Genomic DNA, 19121 nt, shown 5'->3' with positions numbered 1-19121 from the left:
CCCGCCATGGAATCCAGGTGCCGGGGCCCCCGCTAGAGAAAATTCAGGTGCCGGGGCCCCCGCTAAAAAATCCAGGTGCCGAGGCCCCCGCTAGGGATAATTCAGGTGCCGGGGCCCCCGGTAGGGAATCCAGGTGCCGGGACCCCGTTAGGGAGAATTCAGGTGCCGGGGCCCCCGCTTGGGAATCCAGGTGCCGGGGCCCCTGCAAGGGGAGGAATCCAGGTGCCGGGGCCCCTGCAAGGGGAGGAATCCAGGTGCCGGGGCCCCCGTTAGGGAGAATCCAGGTGCCGGGGCCCCGTTAGGGAGAATTCAGGTGCCGGGGCCTCCGCTAGGGAATCCAGGTGCCGGGGCCCCTGCAAGGGGAGGAATCCAGGTGCCGGGGCCCCCGTTAGGGAGAATCCAGGTGCTGGGGCCCCGTTAGGGAGAATTCAGGTGCCGGGGCCTCCGCTAGGGGGGGATCCAGGTGCCGGGGCCTCCCGCTCGGGTGGGGGGGGGGATTCAGGTGCCGGGACCCCCGTGCAACATTTACTCTTATAATGAGCCAATAATCGATACTCTTTGGTTCTTTCGGTAAAGTCACGTAGGTATAAGAATGTCTGTGTGTCCCGCGCGTGACGTCACTCCACGTCGGCCAGCCCTCCTCATAAATACTCATGAACAGGTGACGTCCTCCACATGGACCCCCCCCCCCTCATTAACAATCATGAGCGGGTGACGTCACTCCACATCGAACAGCCCCCCACATTAGTAATCATAAGCAGGTGACGTCCTCCAAAGTGACACACCAACATTAATATTAATTAGCGGGTGACGTCACTCCACATGGGGGGGCGCCTCCCCCCCTCAGCGTCAACTTACCCCCACGTCACGCGATCTTCGTAATGCTATTGGGGGTCGTCCATAAATGACGTCACGCGATTTTGGACAATTTTTTGACCCCCCCCCCCCCCTCGTCACACGGCGTCACAAAAAATCAGACCCCCCCCCCTCAAATATGACGTCACAAAGCTCTGCCCCCCCCCCCCCAAAACCATATTTCCATTTTGAAAATAAAACATGCTTCAAATCGCTTTAAACTATTGTCATTGTAGTGCGTATTTAATGTGGCGCTGCACCCTGATGTTGTTATAACAATTAGTGTTATAACAAATCCATATTTATTTAAAGTTGCGCATTTTGATGTGATGTCACATTTATCAACCCCCCCCCCCCCTCGTCACACATCGTCACAAATGTCTGACCCCCCCCCCTCCCTAGGTGCGTGACGTCATTTATGGACGGCCTCTTGAGACATCATGATGAACAGGGGATTAACACATTCCTGCGGAGGGAGCTGGTAGGAACGTTGGGTTGTTCGGTCAATGGCCAGGGTCAACGGCGGCGTGGTGTATTCCGCAAATATGGCCGACTGTAAGGGCGGGCACAAGCTGGCGTGAGTAGGTGAAACGTTGAGTTTTATAAGGGCACCACGGGGTGACCAGCCCCTCCCCACCCAGCCCCACCCAGCCCCTCCCTACCCTCCCCACCCAGCCCCTCCCCACCCTCCCCTCCCCACCCAGCCCCACCCTCCCCACCCAGCCCCTCCTCACCCTCCCCTCCCCACCCAGCCCTTCCCTCCCCACCCAGCCCCTCCCTGCACGACGGACGGACACAATAATCCCCTGTGGGCTGGTGTAACCAGGAGGTTCCTACCAGTATAAGCATATCATTGTCCAATCTCAATTGCTCTGCATTGTCATTGATCACGATACCGATATTAAACCATTCACTGTGACCGGCATGGGCCACATATATTAATTAATCCACGTTCCGGGGCCCGGCGTCGTTTATTTCACGCTCCGGGGCACCCCGGGGCCTATAAATTCTCGTTCCGGGGCCACGTCTGGCGCATCCACGTTCCGGGCCCACGTGACGACTCCGGGTGAGCGAGCGGCGGGCGATTGAGAGGGGTGTGTGGGGGGGGGCTCATCCAGCAGTGGAGTGCGCAAGGGAGGGGGGGCTCCCTCAGGGGGGGGCTCCCTCAGGGGGGAGGGGAGAGGGAGGCGATCCCTCCTCTCCCCCCTTTCAGTCAGGGCCGTGTGAAGGTCGCAGCAACCACGTGGGGGTTCGAGCCTCGTGGCCCCCCTCTGTGTGACCCCCTTGGAGAGGAAGGGGTCTTGTGGTGGGGGGGCTCTGTGTGACCCCCTTGGAGAGGGAGGGGTCTTGTGGTGGGGGGGCTCTGTGTGACCCCCTTGGAGAGGGAGGGGTCTTGTGGTGGGGGGGCTCTGTGTGACCCCCTTGGAGAGGGAGGGTCTTGTGGTGGGGGGGCTCTGTGTGACCCCCTTGGAGAGGGAGGGGTCTTGTGGTGGGGGGGCTCTGTGTGACCCCCATGGAGGGGGAGGGGTCTTGTGGAGGGGGGGCTCTGTGTGACCCCCTTGGAGGGGGAGGGGGTCTTGTGGAGGGGGGGCTCTGTGTGACCCCCTTGGAGGGGGATGGGGTCTTGTGGAGGGGGGGCTCTGTGTGACCCCCTTGGAGGGGGAGGGTCTTGTGGAGGGGGGGCTCTGTGTGACCCCCTTGGAGGGGGATGGGGTCTTGTGGAGGGGGGGGCTCTGTGTGACCCCCTTGGAGGGGGAGGGGTCTTGTGGAGGGGGGGCTCTGTGTGACCCCCTTGGAGGGGGAGGGGTCTTGTGGAGGGGGGGCTCTGTGTGACCCCCTTGGAGGGGGGGCTCTGTGTGACCCCCTTGGAGGGGGATGGGGTCTTGTGGAGGGGGGGCTCTGTGTGACCCCCTTGGAGGGGGAGGGTCTTGTGGAGGGGGGGCTCTGTGTGACCCCCTTGGAGGGGGGGCTCTGTGTGACCCCTTTGGAGGGGGATGGGGTCTTGTGGAGGGGGGGGGCTCTGTGTGACCCCCTTGGAGGGGGAGGGGTCTTGTGGAGGGGGGGCTCTGTGTGACCCCCTTGGAGGGGGAGGGGGTCTTGTGGAGGGGGGGCTCTGTGTGACCCCCTTGGAGGGGGATGGGGTCTGTGTGACCCCCTTGGAGGGGGATGGGGTCTTGTGGTGGGGGGGCTCTGTGTGACCCCCATGGAGCGGGAGGGTCTTGTGGAGGGGGGGCTCTGTGTGACCCCCTTGGAGGGGGAGGGGTCTTGTGGAGGGGGGGGCTCTGTGTGACCCCCTTGGAGGGGGAGGGGTCTTGTGGAGGGGGGGGGCTCTGTGTGACCCCCTTGGAGGGGGAGGGGTCTTGTGGAGGGGGGGGGCTCTGTGTGTCCCCCTTGGAGGGGGATGGGGTCTTGTGGAGGGGGGGCTCTGTGTGACCCCCTTGGAGGGGGATGGGGTCTTGTGGAGGGGGGGGCTCTGTGTGACCCCCTTGGAGGGGGAGGGGTCTTGTGGAGGGGGGGCTCTGTGTGACCCCCTTGGAGGGGGATGGGGTCTTGTGGAGGGGGGGCTCTGTGTGACCCCCTTGGAGGGGGATGGGGTCTTGTGGAGGGGGGGCTCTGTGTGACCCCCTTGGAGGGGGAGGGTCTTGTGGAAGGGGAGCCTCTATGTGACCCCCTTGGAGGGGGAGGGGGGAGGGGTCTTGTGGAGGGGGGGCTCTGTGTGACCCCCTTGGAGGGGGATGGGGTCTTGTGGAGGGGGGGCTCTGTGTGACCCCTTGGAGGGGAAGGGTCTTGTGGAGGGGGGGGGGGGCTCTGTGTGACCCCCTTGGAGGTGGAGGGGGGGCTCTGTGTGACCCCCTTGGAGGTGGAGGGGGGGCTCTGTGTGACCCCCATGGAGGGGGAGGGGGTCTTGTGGAAGGGGAGCCTCTGTGTGACCCCCTTGGAGGGGGAGGGGGGAGGGGTCTTGTGGAGGGGGGGCTCTGTGTGTCCCCCTTGGAGGGGGATGGGGTCTTGTGGAGGGGGGGCTCTGTGTGACCCCCTTGGAGGGGGAGGGTCTTGTGGAGGGGGGGCTCTGTGTGACCCCCTTGGAGGGGAAGGGTCTTGTGGAGGGGGGGCTCTGTGTGACCCCCTTGGAGGTGGAGGGGGGGCTCTGTGTGACCCCCTTGGAGGGGGGGCTCTGTGTGATCCCCTTGGAGGGGGATGGGGTCTTGTGGAGGGGGGGCTCTATGTGACCCCCTTGGAGGGTGAGGGGGGTGCCTGCCCCGTGATGCCTTGAGGCACGATGCTAATTCCGCTAAGAAGTGGTGAGATGTTGTCTGCCTCGCCTGGTGTGCAGGAGGTCGTGGGGGTCCATCTCTACCCATAAGCCTGCTGTGTGTTTCTGCGTGTTCACTCTGTTACTTTTTTTCCGGACTCCGCGTCCCCCCCCCCCCCCCCCCCCCCCCGTACATTTAGAAACATGCGTTTAAGAGTATTTGGCTGCTATACGTTTTCTTGTGACAAGCCACTTCGTTGGGCCATCAGTCGCTTCTAAATAAGTAGTATTAAAAAATAAACTTAAAAAAAAAACACTCTTTAATGAAATGTACCGTACTAGTAATGGAAGAACTCCACGACTCCAGGAAGTGGCCCCGAGGCTTGCCACAACGTAAGGGGACTGTGGTGATTTACAGCCAACATGAGTTGGCTGTGGACAAATAGACCCAAGCCAAAACATAAGATGTAAAAAATATTTTAATGATAGAATATAGTATTGTCATCAGTTTGGTATAAGTATACCAAGTTTACAGTCGATACCACATTGGGAAGTGGGTTAAAATGGAGTTACAAGATTTGAGGATACGACAACACAGACAGAGTGAGTTAATAGAAAGCGTGTAAAAAAATAATCAGGACCCTGCGGGGTGGGCTGGTAGGAACGAATAACCAAAGAATATAAACATAATGTATTATTACACTTGTTTAGCCAGGAAAGCCCACTGAGTCTAAAGGTTTTTGTAGGGTCCTGCCAAGTGTTTGCAGTAGGGGGCGATGTTGCTACACCAAATCGGACGATGCGAAGGGAGAGTTTGAGGCCTAGTTCTAGGCTTTAGGCCTAGCTGTAGGCTTTAGGGTGCTGTGAGTTATTTATTTAATTTCAAAGTTTTAATTAAAAGCTATCTCAGGGAATTATAAGGGAATGTTACACGTGTTTAGCCAGGAAAGCCTCATTAATTTAAATGTTTTAATTAAAAGCTATCTGAGGGAATTATAAGGGAATGTTACACTTGTTTAGCCAGGAAAGCGTCACCGAGTCTAAAGGTTTTTGTAGGGTCATGCCAAGTGTTTGCAGTAGGGGGCGATGTTGCTACACGGACGGACGGACGGACGATGTAATCTATTGTAGGCTGGTCCACTTCGTTCCTACCAGTAAAAGAGCTACATAGCTCCGTGGGCCTTATGTGGTGAAAACACATTCCTGCGGAGGGAGCTGGTAGGAACGTTGGGTTGCTCGGTCAATGGCCAGGGTCAACGGCGGCGTGGTGTATTCCGCAAATATGCCCGACTGTGAGGGCGGGCACAAGCCGGCGTGAGTAGGTTAAACTTTGAGTTTCATAAGGGCACCACGGGGTGACCAGCCCCTCCCCACCCAGACCCTCCCTCCCCACCCACCCAGCCCCTCCCTGCACGACGGACGGACACAATACTCCCCTATGGGCTGGTGTAACCAGGAGGTTCCTACCAGTATAAAATAAAGATATCTTTGCATGATCGTTAGGCTGTGACAATGATGAGGGAGGGAGTATTTGAGCACAAATTGGGCTTGTTTGCTGTGAATGTTTAGGGGTCTCTTTATCGCAGCATACACATCTGGGCAGCCTTACCCACCCACCATCCTTGACCTACCTACCCCCCATTAACCAGCGTGGTGAAGTATGATCAATCTCCACCCTTGCCAACCAACTCGCATGGTGTGTGTGGGGAGGCCTTAATCCAGCTAAAGGCTCGGGCTCTTGCAAGTGGCTGCTCACGCCACTAGAGGCCACTCTGGAGTGTATTTGGCCTACTCTTCCACTACGTATCACTAGAGGTGGGAGTAACCAACACTTTACCCCATCACCTGCGATCTGTCCGATCACGGACTTAACTGGTGGTGGTGGTGATTGTGCAACGCATTCCTTGCTGCCTGCTGCAGGATTAGACGGCGGCGGTGAGGTCAGGTCCACCGTTTGGACTGCCTGCGCCGGGAGATCTGTGACCTCTGCATTGCAAGGCCACTGCATCACTGTGGTAGCATCCGAGCGGCATTGATAATGATGCAGATTCCGCTTGATTGCTCCAGACAGCCCCGCCGGAACTCTTGACTCTCTTTCTTCAGTGAGGCGTCATGCCAAGTTTACGCAGTAGGGGGCGATGTTTGCTGCTGTTTGTGAACCCGTTTGAATAGATTTGCTGTCATCTTGGTTCTTTCGGTGAAGTCACGTAGAAGGGAAATAATAAAATAATAAAATTAAACATAATAAAATAATTCTCACGACGTTTCGACCACAACGCAAGCAGCCGTCCTCGGGTGAAGAACAAGTCAGACGCTGTCTTTCCGACAGACCTGTTCTTCACCTGAGGACGGCTGCTTGTGTTGTGGCCGAAACGTCGTGAGAATTATTTTATTGTTATATTTTTATTATTTCCCTTCTACGTGACTTTACCGAAAGAACCAAGCTGATGAATCCCTGCAGTCACGAAAGCTTTAAATCGAAATTTAGATTTTCTGTGTCGTTTGTTTCAAATGTGGATTCGTGTCGCCGGGGCACAGTGGTCTACTCTTGGGAATGATGTCGCGGGATCTTTAAAGTCCACTGCGAGTGAAGCGAGCGGCGTGTAGTATTACTGCGGTTAATACGACTGCAGTATTGACCAGGGTGGCATGCCAGGTTTGAACCGTTAGCCTCTGCAACCAACGCTCCAATGCTGGAGCACGTCACCACTCGCTCCACGTGGTGGCGTGGCTTTTTTTTTCTCTGGCTCCGGTTTTTCCCTAATTTAGAAACATGCGTTGGGATTATTAAAATGATTTTGCTGCTGTACATTTCCACATGGTGGGCCACTTTGTTGAGCTATCATTTGTGGCCATGTCTCTTCTGAAAGATAAGTTGATACCTCGGTGAGCTTTACCTGGTAAGATCAAAATACTTCAGTTTTTATTTGTACATTTTAAGTTTTCTTTGCCTTTCCTATACTTTTCACGCCCCTTCCGGACATCTGTGAAAAAAGAGCTTTATAGCTTATAGGATTCCTCCCATATAAATATTCTGATTGTGGAATATCAATGTTATTTTTGATTCCACTGCTGGATGAAGGCCTGTCCACTGCACACTTTGTCATTCGTTTACACCTTCTGCCGTCTTGTGCCAATATACGCAAGTAGTGCACATCTTTTTGGCACCAATCTCTTATGTCGTCATCAAGCCATTCTCTGTTAGGTCTTCCTCGCTTTTCAGTTTCTCCCATCTTTCTGAACAACACACTTTAAATGTTCCCGTTCATCCTACATGCGTGTCCAAATAGTGCCAGTTTCCTTCTCAATCACTACATTAGTTCGGCTTCTGTGTGCAATCGTTTTCTTACTTTTAAGTTGGTCGTTCTTTATCCTTCTATAGCAATACATTTTTAATGCCAATGTCTTATCTCGGTCTATTTCAATATCAAAGTCTAATACATATGGGACCCTACGTAACTATATGGGTCTCTGCACAAGCCTGGGGTGGAGGGGGGGTCTCCTTGAAGAGTCTGGGATCTCTGCGCGAGTCTGTGGGGGGGGAGGGAGTCTTTACCCGTGTCTGAATATGCCTCAATCTTAACACAATTCTTCTCCGTTTCCCCTCCCCGCCAGGTTTCCATGGCGTCACTATGCCGACCGTTGCTCTGCCGACCAGCGGCCTCCTCTTTGCTGGGCGCCATGGTGCGGCCCACGCTGGGGGCCACCGCGGCCCGCTGGGCCCACGGGGCCCCTCCGCCTCCCACCACGAACCCCGTGGTCTTCATGGACGTGTCGGCAGACTCGGGCCCGCTCGGCAGGATCACGTTTGAGGTGCGGGGGGTGGTGTGGATAAAGGGGGTAGACGGGGTGGGGGGGGGTAGTGGGGTTTGATTTTTTTTTCTGAATCCGTTGCTGAGCACAGGCCCACAGGTCCAAAATGCCAAGCGGCCAGCAACACACAGCACACCTGAAGGTGTGATAGATAAGTATTAACACGTTTCTTGTACGACAACTTGGGAAGAGAGGGAAATCGAGGGAATTCCTAAGTGGAGCAATGTGAGGGGAAGAAGCGGGTGGGTTGTGGGTGGGTATGGCTGGGCGGGGGGGGGGGGGTGACTTGCAGTGCGGTGGTTGGAAACGGTGTCGACGATATGAAACTGTCCGGTAGACGGTCCTCGGCATGGGTGGAGGGAATGAACATGTGACGCTCATGGCAATAGTAACGAGGGTAGCTGTAGCTATAGAAGAGTACTGGATCATGAGTCTGCCTCACTGCAGGATGAAAGCCTCCCCATCCTCTCCAAGAGTCGTGGACCTGTCTACTGTTAGTGGTCAATGTGACGATGTCTCGGACCTGCGTGCGTTCTCTGATCCATACATTCCTCTTTCTGTCTCTCAGTGTAATCATCACGGTCTGCTTCACTGCTGGATGTAGATCAACGCGATGATGTCTCTACCCTGCGTGTGTTTTCTCGTCTGGATGTAATTACCAGCGTGTGCACTCTTAGTACTGCTCTGACCGCCGTTACACTAATTAACGTAATTTTCTCGGCTCTGTTTCAGTTGAGGGCTGACGTGGTGCCCAAGACTGCAGGTGAGCGAGAGTGCGCGCGAGTACGAGTTTGCTAACAGCCTGTGTAAGCTATTCAGGGGATCGCTGTTTTTGTGTGTGTGAGAACGTGTGACTGTGTGTGTGGTTTGTGTGGAGCAGGAGTGTAGTGGTTAGTGCTGCACTACGAACCTGGCTACAACCCGAGTTCAATTCCCCCTCGCAGCAACCAACACCGGTGATGATTAATTATCTGAACCGGTCCTCTTCTAGGTTGACTCGGCCGTAAATTAGTACCTGGTGCAGTGTGTAAACATTGGTGGCCGGGTGTAGTGTTGACCACCTTTTGTGCCGTGCCGGCCATCATTGGTGCTGCTCACTAACAGCACTTGCCTCAAATGTCTGTACAGGCTATAGGGGGGAGCTTTGTGTGCGTGTATATGTATGTGTCTTTTGTCTCTGTGTGCGTGTTAGAGAATTTCCGTGCACTGTGTACGGGGGAGCATGGCTTCGGATACAAGGGCTCCATCTTCCACAGAATCATCCCCAAATTCATGTGCCAGGCACGGTGACACCACATTCGCACACATTCACACGTACACACAAGAACTCGTACACGTACACCAGTGTGCACAAAGACGCATGACGCTTCCACATGCGCCCATGCACCAGCATTAGCTGTGTCGCGCTGTGTGGAAGCCACCTGGTCTGTCGTCGCTCCATTAGAAACTCTGGGTCTTCTCGGCCATAGTCATGCCCTTGTTTCTCTACGCTTGTCAAACGTGGACCCCTCCTTAAAGAAGATCTGTACCAGTGAGGAGCATTCAGGCTGGCCTGCCGATGACCCATCCTGGGTATAACCAGGCCAGATTGTGTGGAGCTCAATTTCTTGAAAGCTTTGGACCCATTCCCATCAGTGAGCTCCTCCGGCAAGCAAGGCTGCGGTGGCTGGGTCAAGTCGCCCGTATGCCCAAGCAGCTTCTGTTTGGCGAGATGCCCAAACATGATCAAGGACCTCTGATTCCCCACACCCTCCGATAAGCACGGTTGGCAGCTGTTGTTCACGTGTGTGTGTGTGTGCTGTGCGTGTATTACATGTGTGTGCGTGTATGACATGTGTATGCGTGTGTGCGCGTAGGGGGGAGACTTCACTCGCAATGATGGCACGGGTGGAGTGTCCATCTATGGCAGGACGTTCCGTGACGAGAACTTCATTCTCAAGCACACAGGGCCCGGTAAGCGGCATGCGCTAACACGCCAACTTACACGCGTAAACACGGTAACACACACACCCTCTAATTCTAGATTTGAAGCTTTCGTGACTGCAAGGATTCATATTCTTAGGTTTTTTCGGTAAAGTCACGTAGGTAAAACATCAAAATTTAATAAAAATAAAATAAAGATCACGACGTTTCGGAGGCACACACCCTCGTATGCACCAATACACGCGCGCTACTAAACACATTGACACACTAATATACAGTGTGTGTGTGTACGTGTGGGCATGGGCGCGTGCGTGTGTCTAGAATGTTCTGTGTATTTAATTTTGTCTGCAAACTCCGAGTTCCATTCCCGCTCATGGCCAACATCAGTGGCAGTGACTACCTGAACATTCCAAGGTGTCCTCTAGGTCAACTAAGGCTTCAATGTGTGTCTGATGCAGTGTGCAAACATCAGCATCGGGGAGAAAAAGAGAAACGGCTGGATTTGGTGCTGGAGACCCACCCACTGATGTGCCGTGCTAGCGTCTATAGGCGCTCGCTAACTTGCTCCAGCAGCCTGTTAGAGGCTCTATGGCAGGGGTGGGGAACGTCTGGCCCGCGGGCCGTATAAGGCCCGTGAAATAATTTAATCTGGCCCTGCCAAGGCAACCGCATGACTCGAAATTCAATAAATCTGAGCTTTTTTCATAGCAACATAAATTTAATTTTGAATGGCTCGCGAATGATGTTATAAATATCCAAATGGCCCTTGGCAGAATAAATGTTCCCCACCCCTGCTCTATGGGGTGTCTTTGTCTTTGTGTCTATAACGCGCCGGGTGTGTGCGCGCGTGCAGGTATACTGTCAATGGCAAATGCTGGGAAAAACACAAATGGATCCCAGTTCTTTATCTGCACGGACCTTACAAACTGGTGAGAGAGTGCATATGTGTGTGTGTGTGATCGCGTGTGTGTAACTCGTGAAGCCAGAGTGAGACCTCTGTTGTCAGACCAGTTCTGTACTCTTTGGTTCTTTCGGTAAAGTCACCTGATGATGGATGCTTGTGTTGTGCCCAAAACGTCGTGATTTTTTAAATTTTATATCTACGTGACTTTACCGAAATAACCAAAGAGTATGGATTCCTGCAGTCACGAAAGCTTCAAATCAAGACCAGTTCTGGTTTGACAGCCGAGGTTTTTCATTGGCTGCCTAACACTGTTTAGAAGTTTGTTGCTCCACACGAAACTTTGGGTATGCTCGGCCACAGTCGTGCCCTCCTTTCACTATGCTTGCGAAATGTGGACCCCTCCAAATAGAACATCTGCACCAGTTAGAAACATTCAAGCTGGTTTGCCTATGATCCATCCTGGGTTTAACCAGGTTGGATTGTGTGAGGAGCTCACAAATTCTTGAAAGATCTGGACAGTTCCATCGGTAAGCTCCTCCGGCAAACAAGGCTGCGTTGGCTGGGTCATGTAGCCCGCATGCCCAGCCACTGCATGCCCAAAACAGCTTTTGTTCGGCTGGATAGAGGGGGCTAAATGGGCGTGGCACGGGCTGAAGGAGAGATGGACTGATGTGGGACAGGATAATGTGGAGCTGAATGGACCTGCCAAAGACTGGTATCAGTGGTGTCAAGATCAGCCTCTGGAGGAGGATCGTGAAGGACTTTGTGAAGTTGGAGGCAGTCGCCCTCCAGCAACAACGGAGGGCAAAGGAGGGATGCTCACAACAACGAGCAAAGTGCTGGGTGGATAAAATGAAAGTTTGCACAGTTAGGGGGGCACAGCTGGTGCATCTGCCGGTCATCTCAGTCTATCAACCCATGGGACTTGGGTCTGTCATTTGACCTGTCAGTGAGCCTTCGACACTTCACATGGCCTGGCACACAAACACCGTGGTGGTCACCACCATGGAGTGGAGGATGGCGGCGGCGGCTGTTGTTGTTGTGTAACTCGTTCGTCTAACAGCCCAGGGTGCGTGTGTGCGAGTGGTGAGCACACTGTGCTCCAAACCCAGTTACCCAACTTTGATTCCCGTTTGTGACCAATAACTTTAACGATTATCTGAACCGATCTTGGGCCCTCCTCTAGGTCGACTCGGCCTTCAATAAGTACCTGGTTGCGGCTTGTGTAAAAGAGCACTGGGGACACAAAGGCAGCCAGGCGTGGTGCTGGCCACCCGGCCACCCTCGTGTGCCGTCGTCACAGCCTTCAAATGTGCTACTCGCGAACAGCACTTTCTCCAAGTCTAAGAAGGCTACACAGGGGATCCTTTGTCTGTTGTGCCTGTGCCCAGGCTGGACGGGAAGCACGTGGTGTTTGGTCACGTGACGAGCGGCATGGACATCGTGAAGAAGATGGAGGAGCTGGGCTCGCGCAAGGGAGATGTCAAGGGTCGCGTGGAGATTACCGACTGCGGCGAGGTCAAATGATGGCGGCACCGACGACTTCGTACCCCCCCCCCTCCACGCTCTCCCCGTCTGTCTCCTCGCCTTGCTCACGCTCTCCACACTCTATAGAACTCTCGCAAGCGCTTGCCGCTTTATCCTTAGTCACAGCTCCGTCTCGAGCCTCTCGGCTGCTTCCAAGACGCAGGAGTGAGCGGCTCAGCCGTGGCTCTGATTGGCATCATGGAAACCCTGAACTTGGCTGGGACCATTGGGAGCTGGCTCAAGTTAAGTGCGCATGGCTTTGAGTCGGCTCCCTTGACCCCAAGCCAGAGCCAAGCCATGGCTAAGAATACGAGCCTCACTCTTCTCTCTATCACACGCTCAATGATGATTTTTGTAGGGGGGGGGGCGATGATAACTTCTCACGCCATTCTACATCTCGTTCAAGAGGTTGGCGATGAAAATATTTCTGCTCATCAAAGTGTTTACTTTAGTCCGACGCCGCGCAGACGGACATCCTCAAGCGCGACGACAGCTCTCCGCCTGCTGCCATCCGGAGACCGTGGCGCGACTGCCTGCCTGACGAGATTAAATTGGCGCGTCTGAAAGGCGCTGCCTCCGATTCGTTCGTAACGTCACTAGAACCTGCACTGAGGAAGACTAAACGTGGTGATTGGTTGTGTGTGTGGATAGCGGGGGGGGGAAGGATTGCGTGCCTCCTCGCATCAAGATTTAATGATGGAGAGCGTTTGGTGGCTCTGAATTCCATCGACTTAACACCGTGTCAGATTCCACGGGATGTTTTTGACTACTTTAAGACCTGCGACTTGAATTCGAAATGCGGGCTGGATTAACTCGCCCTGGGACTGTCAATAAACTTCACCTTCAATAAAATTTGCTACGCGACGTTCCGAGCCCTTGAGTCTTCACGAGTCGACGCTTCTCACGCCATCTTCCTCGCTGCTGCTGGCGTTTGTCAGTTTGTATTCATACTGGTAGGAACCTCCTGGTTACACCAGCCCACGGATTATTGTGTCTGTCCGTCGTGCATCCAAAAATGGGAGGGGTGGGGCTGGGTGGAGAGGGGAGGGTGGGGCTGGGTGGAGAGGAGAGGGTGGGGAGGGGCTGGGTGGAGAGGAGAGGGTGGGGAGGGGCTGGGTGGAGAGGAGAGGGTGGGGAGGGGAGTGTGGGGAGGGGCTGGGTGGGGAAGGTGGGGTGGGGCTGGGTGGGGAGGGGCTGGTCACCCCGTGGTGCCCTTATAAATCTCAACGTTTAACCTACTCACGCCGGCTTGTGCCCGCCCTCACAGTCGGCCATATTTGCGGAATACACCACGCCACCGTTGACCCTGGCCATTGACCGAGCAACCCAACGTTCCTACCAGCTCCCTCCGCAGGAATGTGTTAATCTCGGCTTCTAAACCTCTGGCCGTCACGCAGTGTCTGCTCGTTCTCGACGAGAGACCGACTCTGAGGTGCGAGAAGGAACCACAGACGAGCAGGAAGGCAGCGGTCGGGTCGTGAGCTGGCACCAAATTTCTTCCCAAGCTCTGTGGTCCACTTTATATGAAGGCGTTACTGGCCAATTAATGTTTTTATGTACGTGGGTGGAAACCCATGCGCGCGAGGAGGGGCAACGTTCATTCCCATGCAGGTAGAACAAATGGAGACTTCAACTTCCTCTCCCGCTTTCTGGCGAGCCAGGGTGTATGGCTCTTTGATTCCTATGGAAAGGGCGGAAAATGTGTGCAATCCACCAACCCTCGCTGTTTCTGCGGTGCTGGATAACATTCCTGCGGAGGGAGCTGGTAGGAACGTTGTGTTGCTCGGTCAATGGTTAGGGTCAACGGCGGCATGGTGTATTCTGCAAATATGCTCGACTGTGAGGGTGGGCACAAGCCGGCGTGAGTAGGTTAAACGTTGAGTTTTATAAAGGCACCACGGGGTGACCAGCACCCCGTGGTGCCCCTCACCCAGCCCCTCCCTGCACGACGGACACAATAATCCCCTGTGGGCTGGTGTAACCAGGAGGTTCCTACAAGTAACAGGCCACGTACATAGCCACCAATATCTGTTGATTGCGATTTGCGGGTGTATTATAACTGGGTCCATTGCTTCATTTAAGTTAATTTCAACACTGTAAACGGCTACTTTTTTAAAGAATGTTTTCCCGTCGAACTAGGACCCATATGTCACAGATTGGGTCTTTGCCTATACATTTCTGGCAGTTCAGAATTTGTTCGAACAAGCCTGATTCTGCGTGTAATGAACCAGGCTGAGACTATGGACTGTACACTTGAGAAGGCTGTTTAATCACAGGCACCTGCCTGGATTTGAACGCAAGTCTCTGTGGTGCCGGGCTCGGTGTCTGAGCCAGATATTAACAATCTGCGGTGACTCCTCGAGTCGGGACAGTCACCCAGATCCAGGATGTAAACGAACATAGGCGAACCTGTGGCTGACCCTTACGTCCATTCGGTAATCGGATAAAGCATTAATGTGGAAACGATGCGGTACGTGGATCCTCTGAAAAGGTAATATTTAATCCAGTGAGCTGATGTGTAAACTAGCAACGGCCGACAACAAAGTCGGGAAGCGAACGGCGCAGGCGAAACGGAGCGTGGGTCATTGGAGCTCAACTAATCTTAGGGCATTATGACCACATCAAATATTTAGACCGGTCTGATGAAACCGATTTGAGACTTGCACGACGTGGTGTACGTTGAGCATTACCCATTCCTAATACCGCACGGGCTTGTGGGTCTGATGGACGTCCCATGTATTGTGCTTATTGCAGGTGCTCCAGAACTGGCACCAACTCTTTGTAGGCTCTTCAAGCTGTCGTGTCGCACCCACACTGCCAACCAGTTGAATATTGACTCTGGTCCTACAAGTTCCAAGAACAGGCGATATTCCTCAGTCCCAGGTTTTGTTAGTTGTGCGTATGTATGTTAAACTTGTACAGGTAGGAACAGGTTCCACACTGCCCACCAGGAATTATTTGTCTGTCGTGCACGAATGCGCTGTCCAACCAAGTTCCTACCTGCCCACTCCGAAGGAACGTGTTGTTGCACCGTACGTAGCCAACCGTGCTCATCGGAGTTGCGGGGGAAGGTCAAAAATATAAATATAAAAATCAGTTTTGAAGAAACGAGTGCAATCTAGATTTAAAAGTATATAGCTCCAATGGCTCCCTAATATCGCAAGGAAGTGTTCCAGACGGCTGCAGAAGGGCACCTGCAAGTACACGATTACACACTTTGCGTGTTTATGAGTGTGACCTAATTTATTCGTTCAGCAACCGAAAGCCAATGCAGCTCAGCGAGCACCAGACGGACATTGTCGGATCTTCCAGTACCCGTCATGACACGTGCCAATGAATTTTGTCCACACTGTAGTTTGCTAATGTTTTTGCCAGACGTCCCGTAGAGTAGCAAGTAGTGAGCCACCGTGCGTAGGCTACGTCACGACTCCAATAGTGGGCGAATGTGTCGCAGAGCCCTGATATTAAAATCGCAGGACCTGACGAAATTCTGCACGTGGTGATCAAACCAAATATTCTGCGTCGAATATGGTGCCAAGGCTCTTTAGATCAGTAGAAAACTGAGTCCTGCAGTCTGCGACCGCCGTGCTTTCAGATGTGCTTTTGCGGCTGTCTGGCTGAGTGGCTATGAAACTATTTTTAGGCTACCACGCGCTTCCTCCCGCCATGGCTTGTCCCAACACCGTCATGAACGACCTGTGCATTGCCCTGCATGGCTGGCTACCGGCCTCCCAGACCTGTGGCCTTGGAGGTGCGCCCCCAGGCACCAATCAATCTTTATTTCATGTGCCAATATCACCCAATTGCAAACAGCAATAGGATTGAAAAAACAAAGCCGTCACGCCCTCCGCCGCTAACACCGACTGAGAGCAAAGTAAATTGCAACGGATAGCATAAGAAAGGAAGTAGTAAATAAAGTGAATGAAAAGTAACAAGTATAACCCGTAAAAACAAAGTTTTTCACTATAAATCCTTTATATGCGTGGCGGCTAGAGTTATCTCGTCCTCTGGCTTGAGATGGCTGCCACCTATGGGTCAGATGATTGCATGCCACCATTAAGCAATTGGTAGTTAAATATAATATTTTTGTCCTAAAAAGTGTAAAATTTCTGAAAAAAAATTCACGAACATTAATTGTCACGCACAACGAGTCTGTGTGCAAAATGTCAGCTCGATTGGATCACGGGAAGTGGGTTAAAAAACGACCGAAAGATTTACACGGTCTTAAGCAAGCAAGCGAACTTAATATAAAGGATTTCAAAAGAGTTTATTTTATTATGTAGGCGCTATGGGAAGGAACGTCCACATCGGTGTGTTTTGGTCTTACGATTTAAGTCACGAGCAAATATTTTAACAATTGGTTATTTAAGAGACTGTGCTGGATTAAGTTCAGAAATGTATTTTTAGGTAATCCTAGTTTACATATGGATTTAAATTTTATCGTAGTTATTTTATATTACCTGGTCTGACCGGCTCCAATGGCGTAACGTTCCTGTACGGGGTTCTTAAAGGGACTCTGCCGTGAGTGAGGCGGTTCTTAAAGGTGTGTCGGAGTGAAGGTAAGTACAGGTAAGTGTACAGGTTAGTGTACAGGTAAGTGTACAGGTAAGTGTACAGGTGAGTATATTGGTGAGTGAGTGTACAGGTGAGTATACTGGTCAGTAAATGTACAGGTAAGTGTACAGGCAAATGTGTGTACAAGTGAATGGGTGTACATGTGAGTGTACAGGTGAGTGAGTGTGCAGGTGAGTCTAACAACAACACAGCTGCGTGGATTTACCGAAGACTGGTGCCAGCAGTGTCAAGATCCGCCTCAAAGCTAAGTTCTTTAATACAATATTATACATTTGTTATAAATTAATACATTCCATCTCATGTTTCAGTTAAAGTGTGAATGTATGCGTGGGTTTGTGTAAATGTCTTCGTCGTTTAACTTATCCTTCACACAAAGTTTTTTTGTATATTTAAATAATTATTCGTTTTTAACGTTTTCCTTAATATACAGTCTTTTCAAATTTCTCAGTTTTCAACTCGTTTTTGTCATCCGTTTTTTGTTTGTTAGTTATTGAACGTACGCATTTTGTGTGTTTTTATTTATGTGTGTCTATCTTTTTTCTTGTGTGTTTGTGTGCATGTTCGTTGTATGTGCAATATAATTAAGAGTATTGTATACTGCAGTAGTGTATAGTTGGACGTTGTGGTGCAATTTAGTGTTAGTGTGGGTGTGGTGCAGTGTGTTGTAGTGCACTGTGTGATCTTTGCGCAGAGTCCCTTGGCATCACCGTCACCCCCTTGGCATGGTATTTGTCGACGCAGAGCGGTGCTCCGTGCCGCCTGTTCCAGGAAGCCGATTTCTACCAGCGGGTCACTCCGTAAAGCCCAGAACAGAGTTCCGCGCTGCGCGTCTCCGGCACTGCGTGCGAGCGCCTCCTCTTCCATCTTCGGGTGGGCCGACAACCCCAGCTGCTCGGCTGCCTCTGCTCTGGGAGTTCGCTCGATGAAGATCCCGTGCAGTGACTCCTGCTCAAGAGAGGTCCTCCCATGGCGGCAGGTGTTTGTGCTTCTACTCGGTTGTCTGCAAGCGGCGGAGTGGACCGCTGCTCACCTCCCACCCGCTAAATTCTGCTCCGTGTTTTACCCCATTGTCAAGCAACCCATCAAACTCACTGTCACCTCATCCATCACACACAACACACCCCGAAACATTCTCAAACAATGTGCGTTGTTGTCAGTGTGGTACTGCTGTTTGTGCATTACGGTAGTGTAGCGGTTAGCGCACTGCGCTATGAACCTCGCGACCCGGGCCCGGTTCCCGCTGACGGCCAACATCAGTGACGATAATCTGAACCGGTACCGGAGCCTTCCCTAGGTGTACTCGGCCTCAAATGAGTACCTGGTGCGGTGCGGAAAAACATCGCCACTCGGGAGACAAAGGTGGCCGGACGTGGTGTTGGCCACCCACCCCCTGGTGTGCCGTGCCGGCCTTTCTAGGTGCTCGCTAACAGCACTTGCCCCAACAGTCTGTTGAGGCTATAAGGGGGACCTTTGTTTGCATTACTGTGGGCATCGGCGTAGGCCATGACTTACGAATGGGACTTTAGGGCACCCATTTCTTCCGTTAGCTCCCAGGCGGCCTTTGGGCAAGTCCCAGCACCCACTTTGCCCCCCTGCCAGGGTCACGGCGAAGGTGTTGGCGTCACCAGCAGGGCGATGGTTGATGATTCTGGCAGATGAACCTTATAGGTCCAAGGCATTGCATCTGGTTGGCATGCGGAAGAACACCACCAATGGAGTCAACGGATGGCAGCGCAAAGGACAGTTAGTGCCTACTGCGGGACAACTCATGGATCGCTCAGTCGTTATACTCTGTGTGTACCACGAGACCAGAAGATATGAGACCAGAGAGAGGGCAGCTGGTGGCAGCAACAGCAGCTTCTCTTAACCACCGTGAAAGGCGTGGAGAGCAGAGATAGTCATGTGGCGATGGAGTGGACATGGTAGCGGCAGGCTTGAGGACCTGGGAACTGTTAACAAAAGCTCTGCACACAGGCAGCTCAGACTCCTTAAATGAATGACAACATAGTAGTAGTTTTTTACCCTTTCAACTGGTACAAAAACTGACACCTTTATACAAGGCATCATGTTTGCAATAACCACAACAGTTGAAAGGGTAAAAACCTACTACTATATTTTGCCACTGGTAAAGGAGGTCTCATAGTGTAAATTCTTACCCCGAGCTCTCAATATTCTGATAGTGCGCTGTCTTTGAGTTGTATGCCTATTGGCGTCATCTGGTCCAACACCAATGGAGACTAGGCTCTAAGAAAAGCTGTCTCGGGTGCGGACCAA

At 52.7% G+C, this 19121-nt stretch overlaps 1 protein-coding gene across 1 annotated transcript; it reads left to right on the top strand.

The window, feature by feature from the left end:
- Window positions 1-1847: 1847 nt before the first annotated feature.
- LOC133342814 (peptidyl-prolyl cis-trans isomerase A-like) lies at window positions 1848-13136 on the top strand. The gene is made up of 7 exons (XM_061552117.1): window positions 1848-1921; window positions 7721-7918; window positions 8651-8681; window positions 9111-9199; window positions 9775-9871; window positions 10695-10770; window positions 12137-13136. Exons 2-7 carry the CDS (start codon window positions 7727-7729, stop codon window positions 12270-12272), a joined length of 621 nt encoding a protein of 206 aa, XP_061408101.1. The 5' UTR covers window positions 1848-1921; window positions 7721-7726; the 3' UTR covers window positions 12273-13136.
- Window positions 13137-19121: the final 5985 nt, after the last annotated feature.

This window comes from Lethenteron reissneri, chromosome 2, assembly GCF_015708825.2.
Source record: "Lethenteron reissneri isolate LAM-NWPU_2019-01 chromosome 2, ASM1570882v1, whole genome shotgun sequence".
Lineage (NCBI taxonomy): Eukaryota > Metazoa > Chordata > Hyperoartia > Petromyzontiformes > Petromyzontidae > Lethenteron > Lethenteron reissneri.
This window is presented reverse-complemented; position numbering and strand designations above follow the sequence as displayed.

Bases quoted from the DNA above. Each gene is read 5' to 3' on its own strand.
- LOC133342814 (XM_061552117.1), top strand. From the start codon at position 7,727: ATGGCGTCACTATGCCGACCGTTGCTCTGCCGACCAGCGGCCTCCTCT. The intron at 8,682-9,110 runs GTGAGCGAGAGT...TGTGCGTGTTAG, and splicing joins CGTGGTGCCCAAGACTGCAG to AGAATTTCCGTGCACTGTGT. The intron at 9,872-10,694 runs GTAAGCGGCATG...GCGCGCGTGCAG, and splicing joins TCTCAAGCACACAGGGCCCG to GTATACTGTCAATGGCAAAT.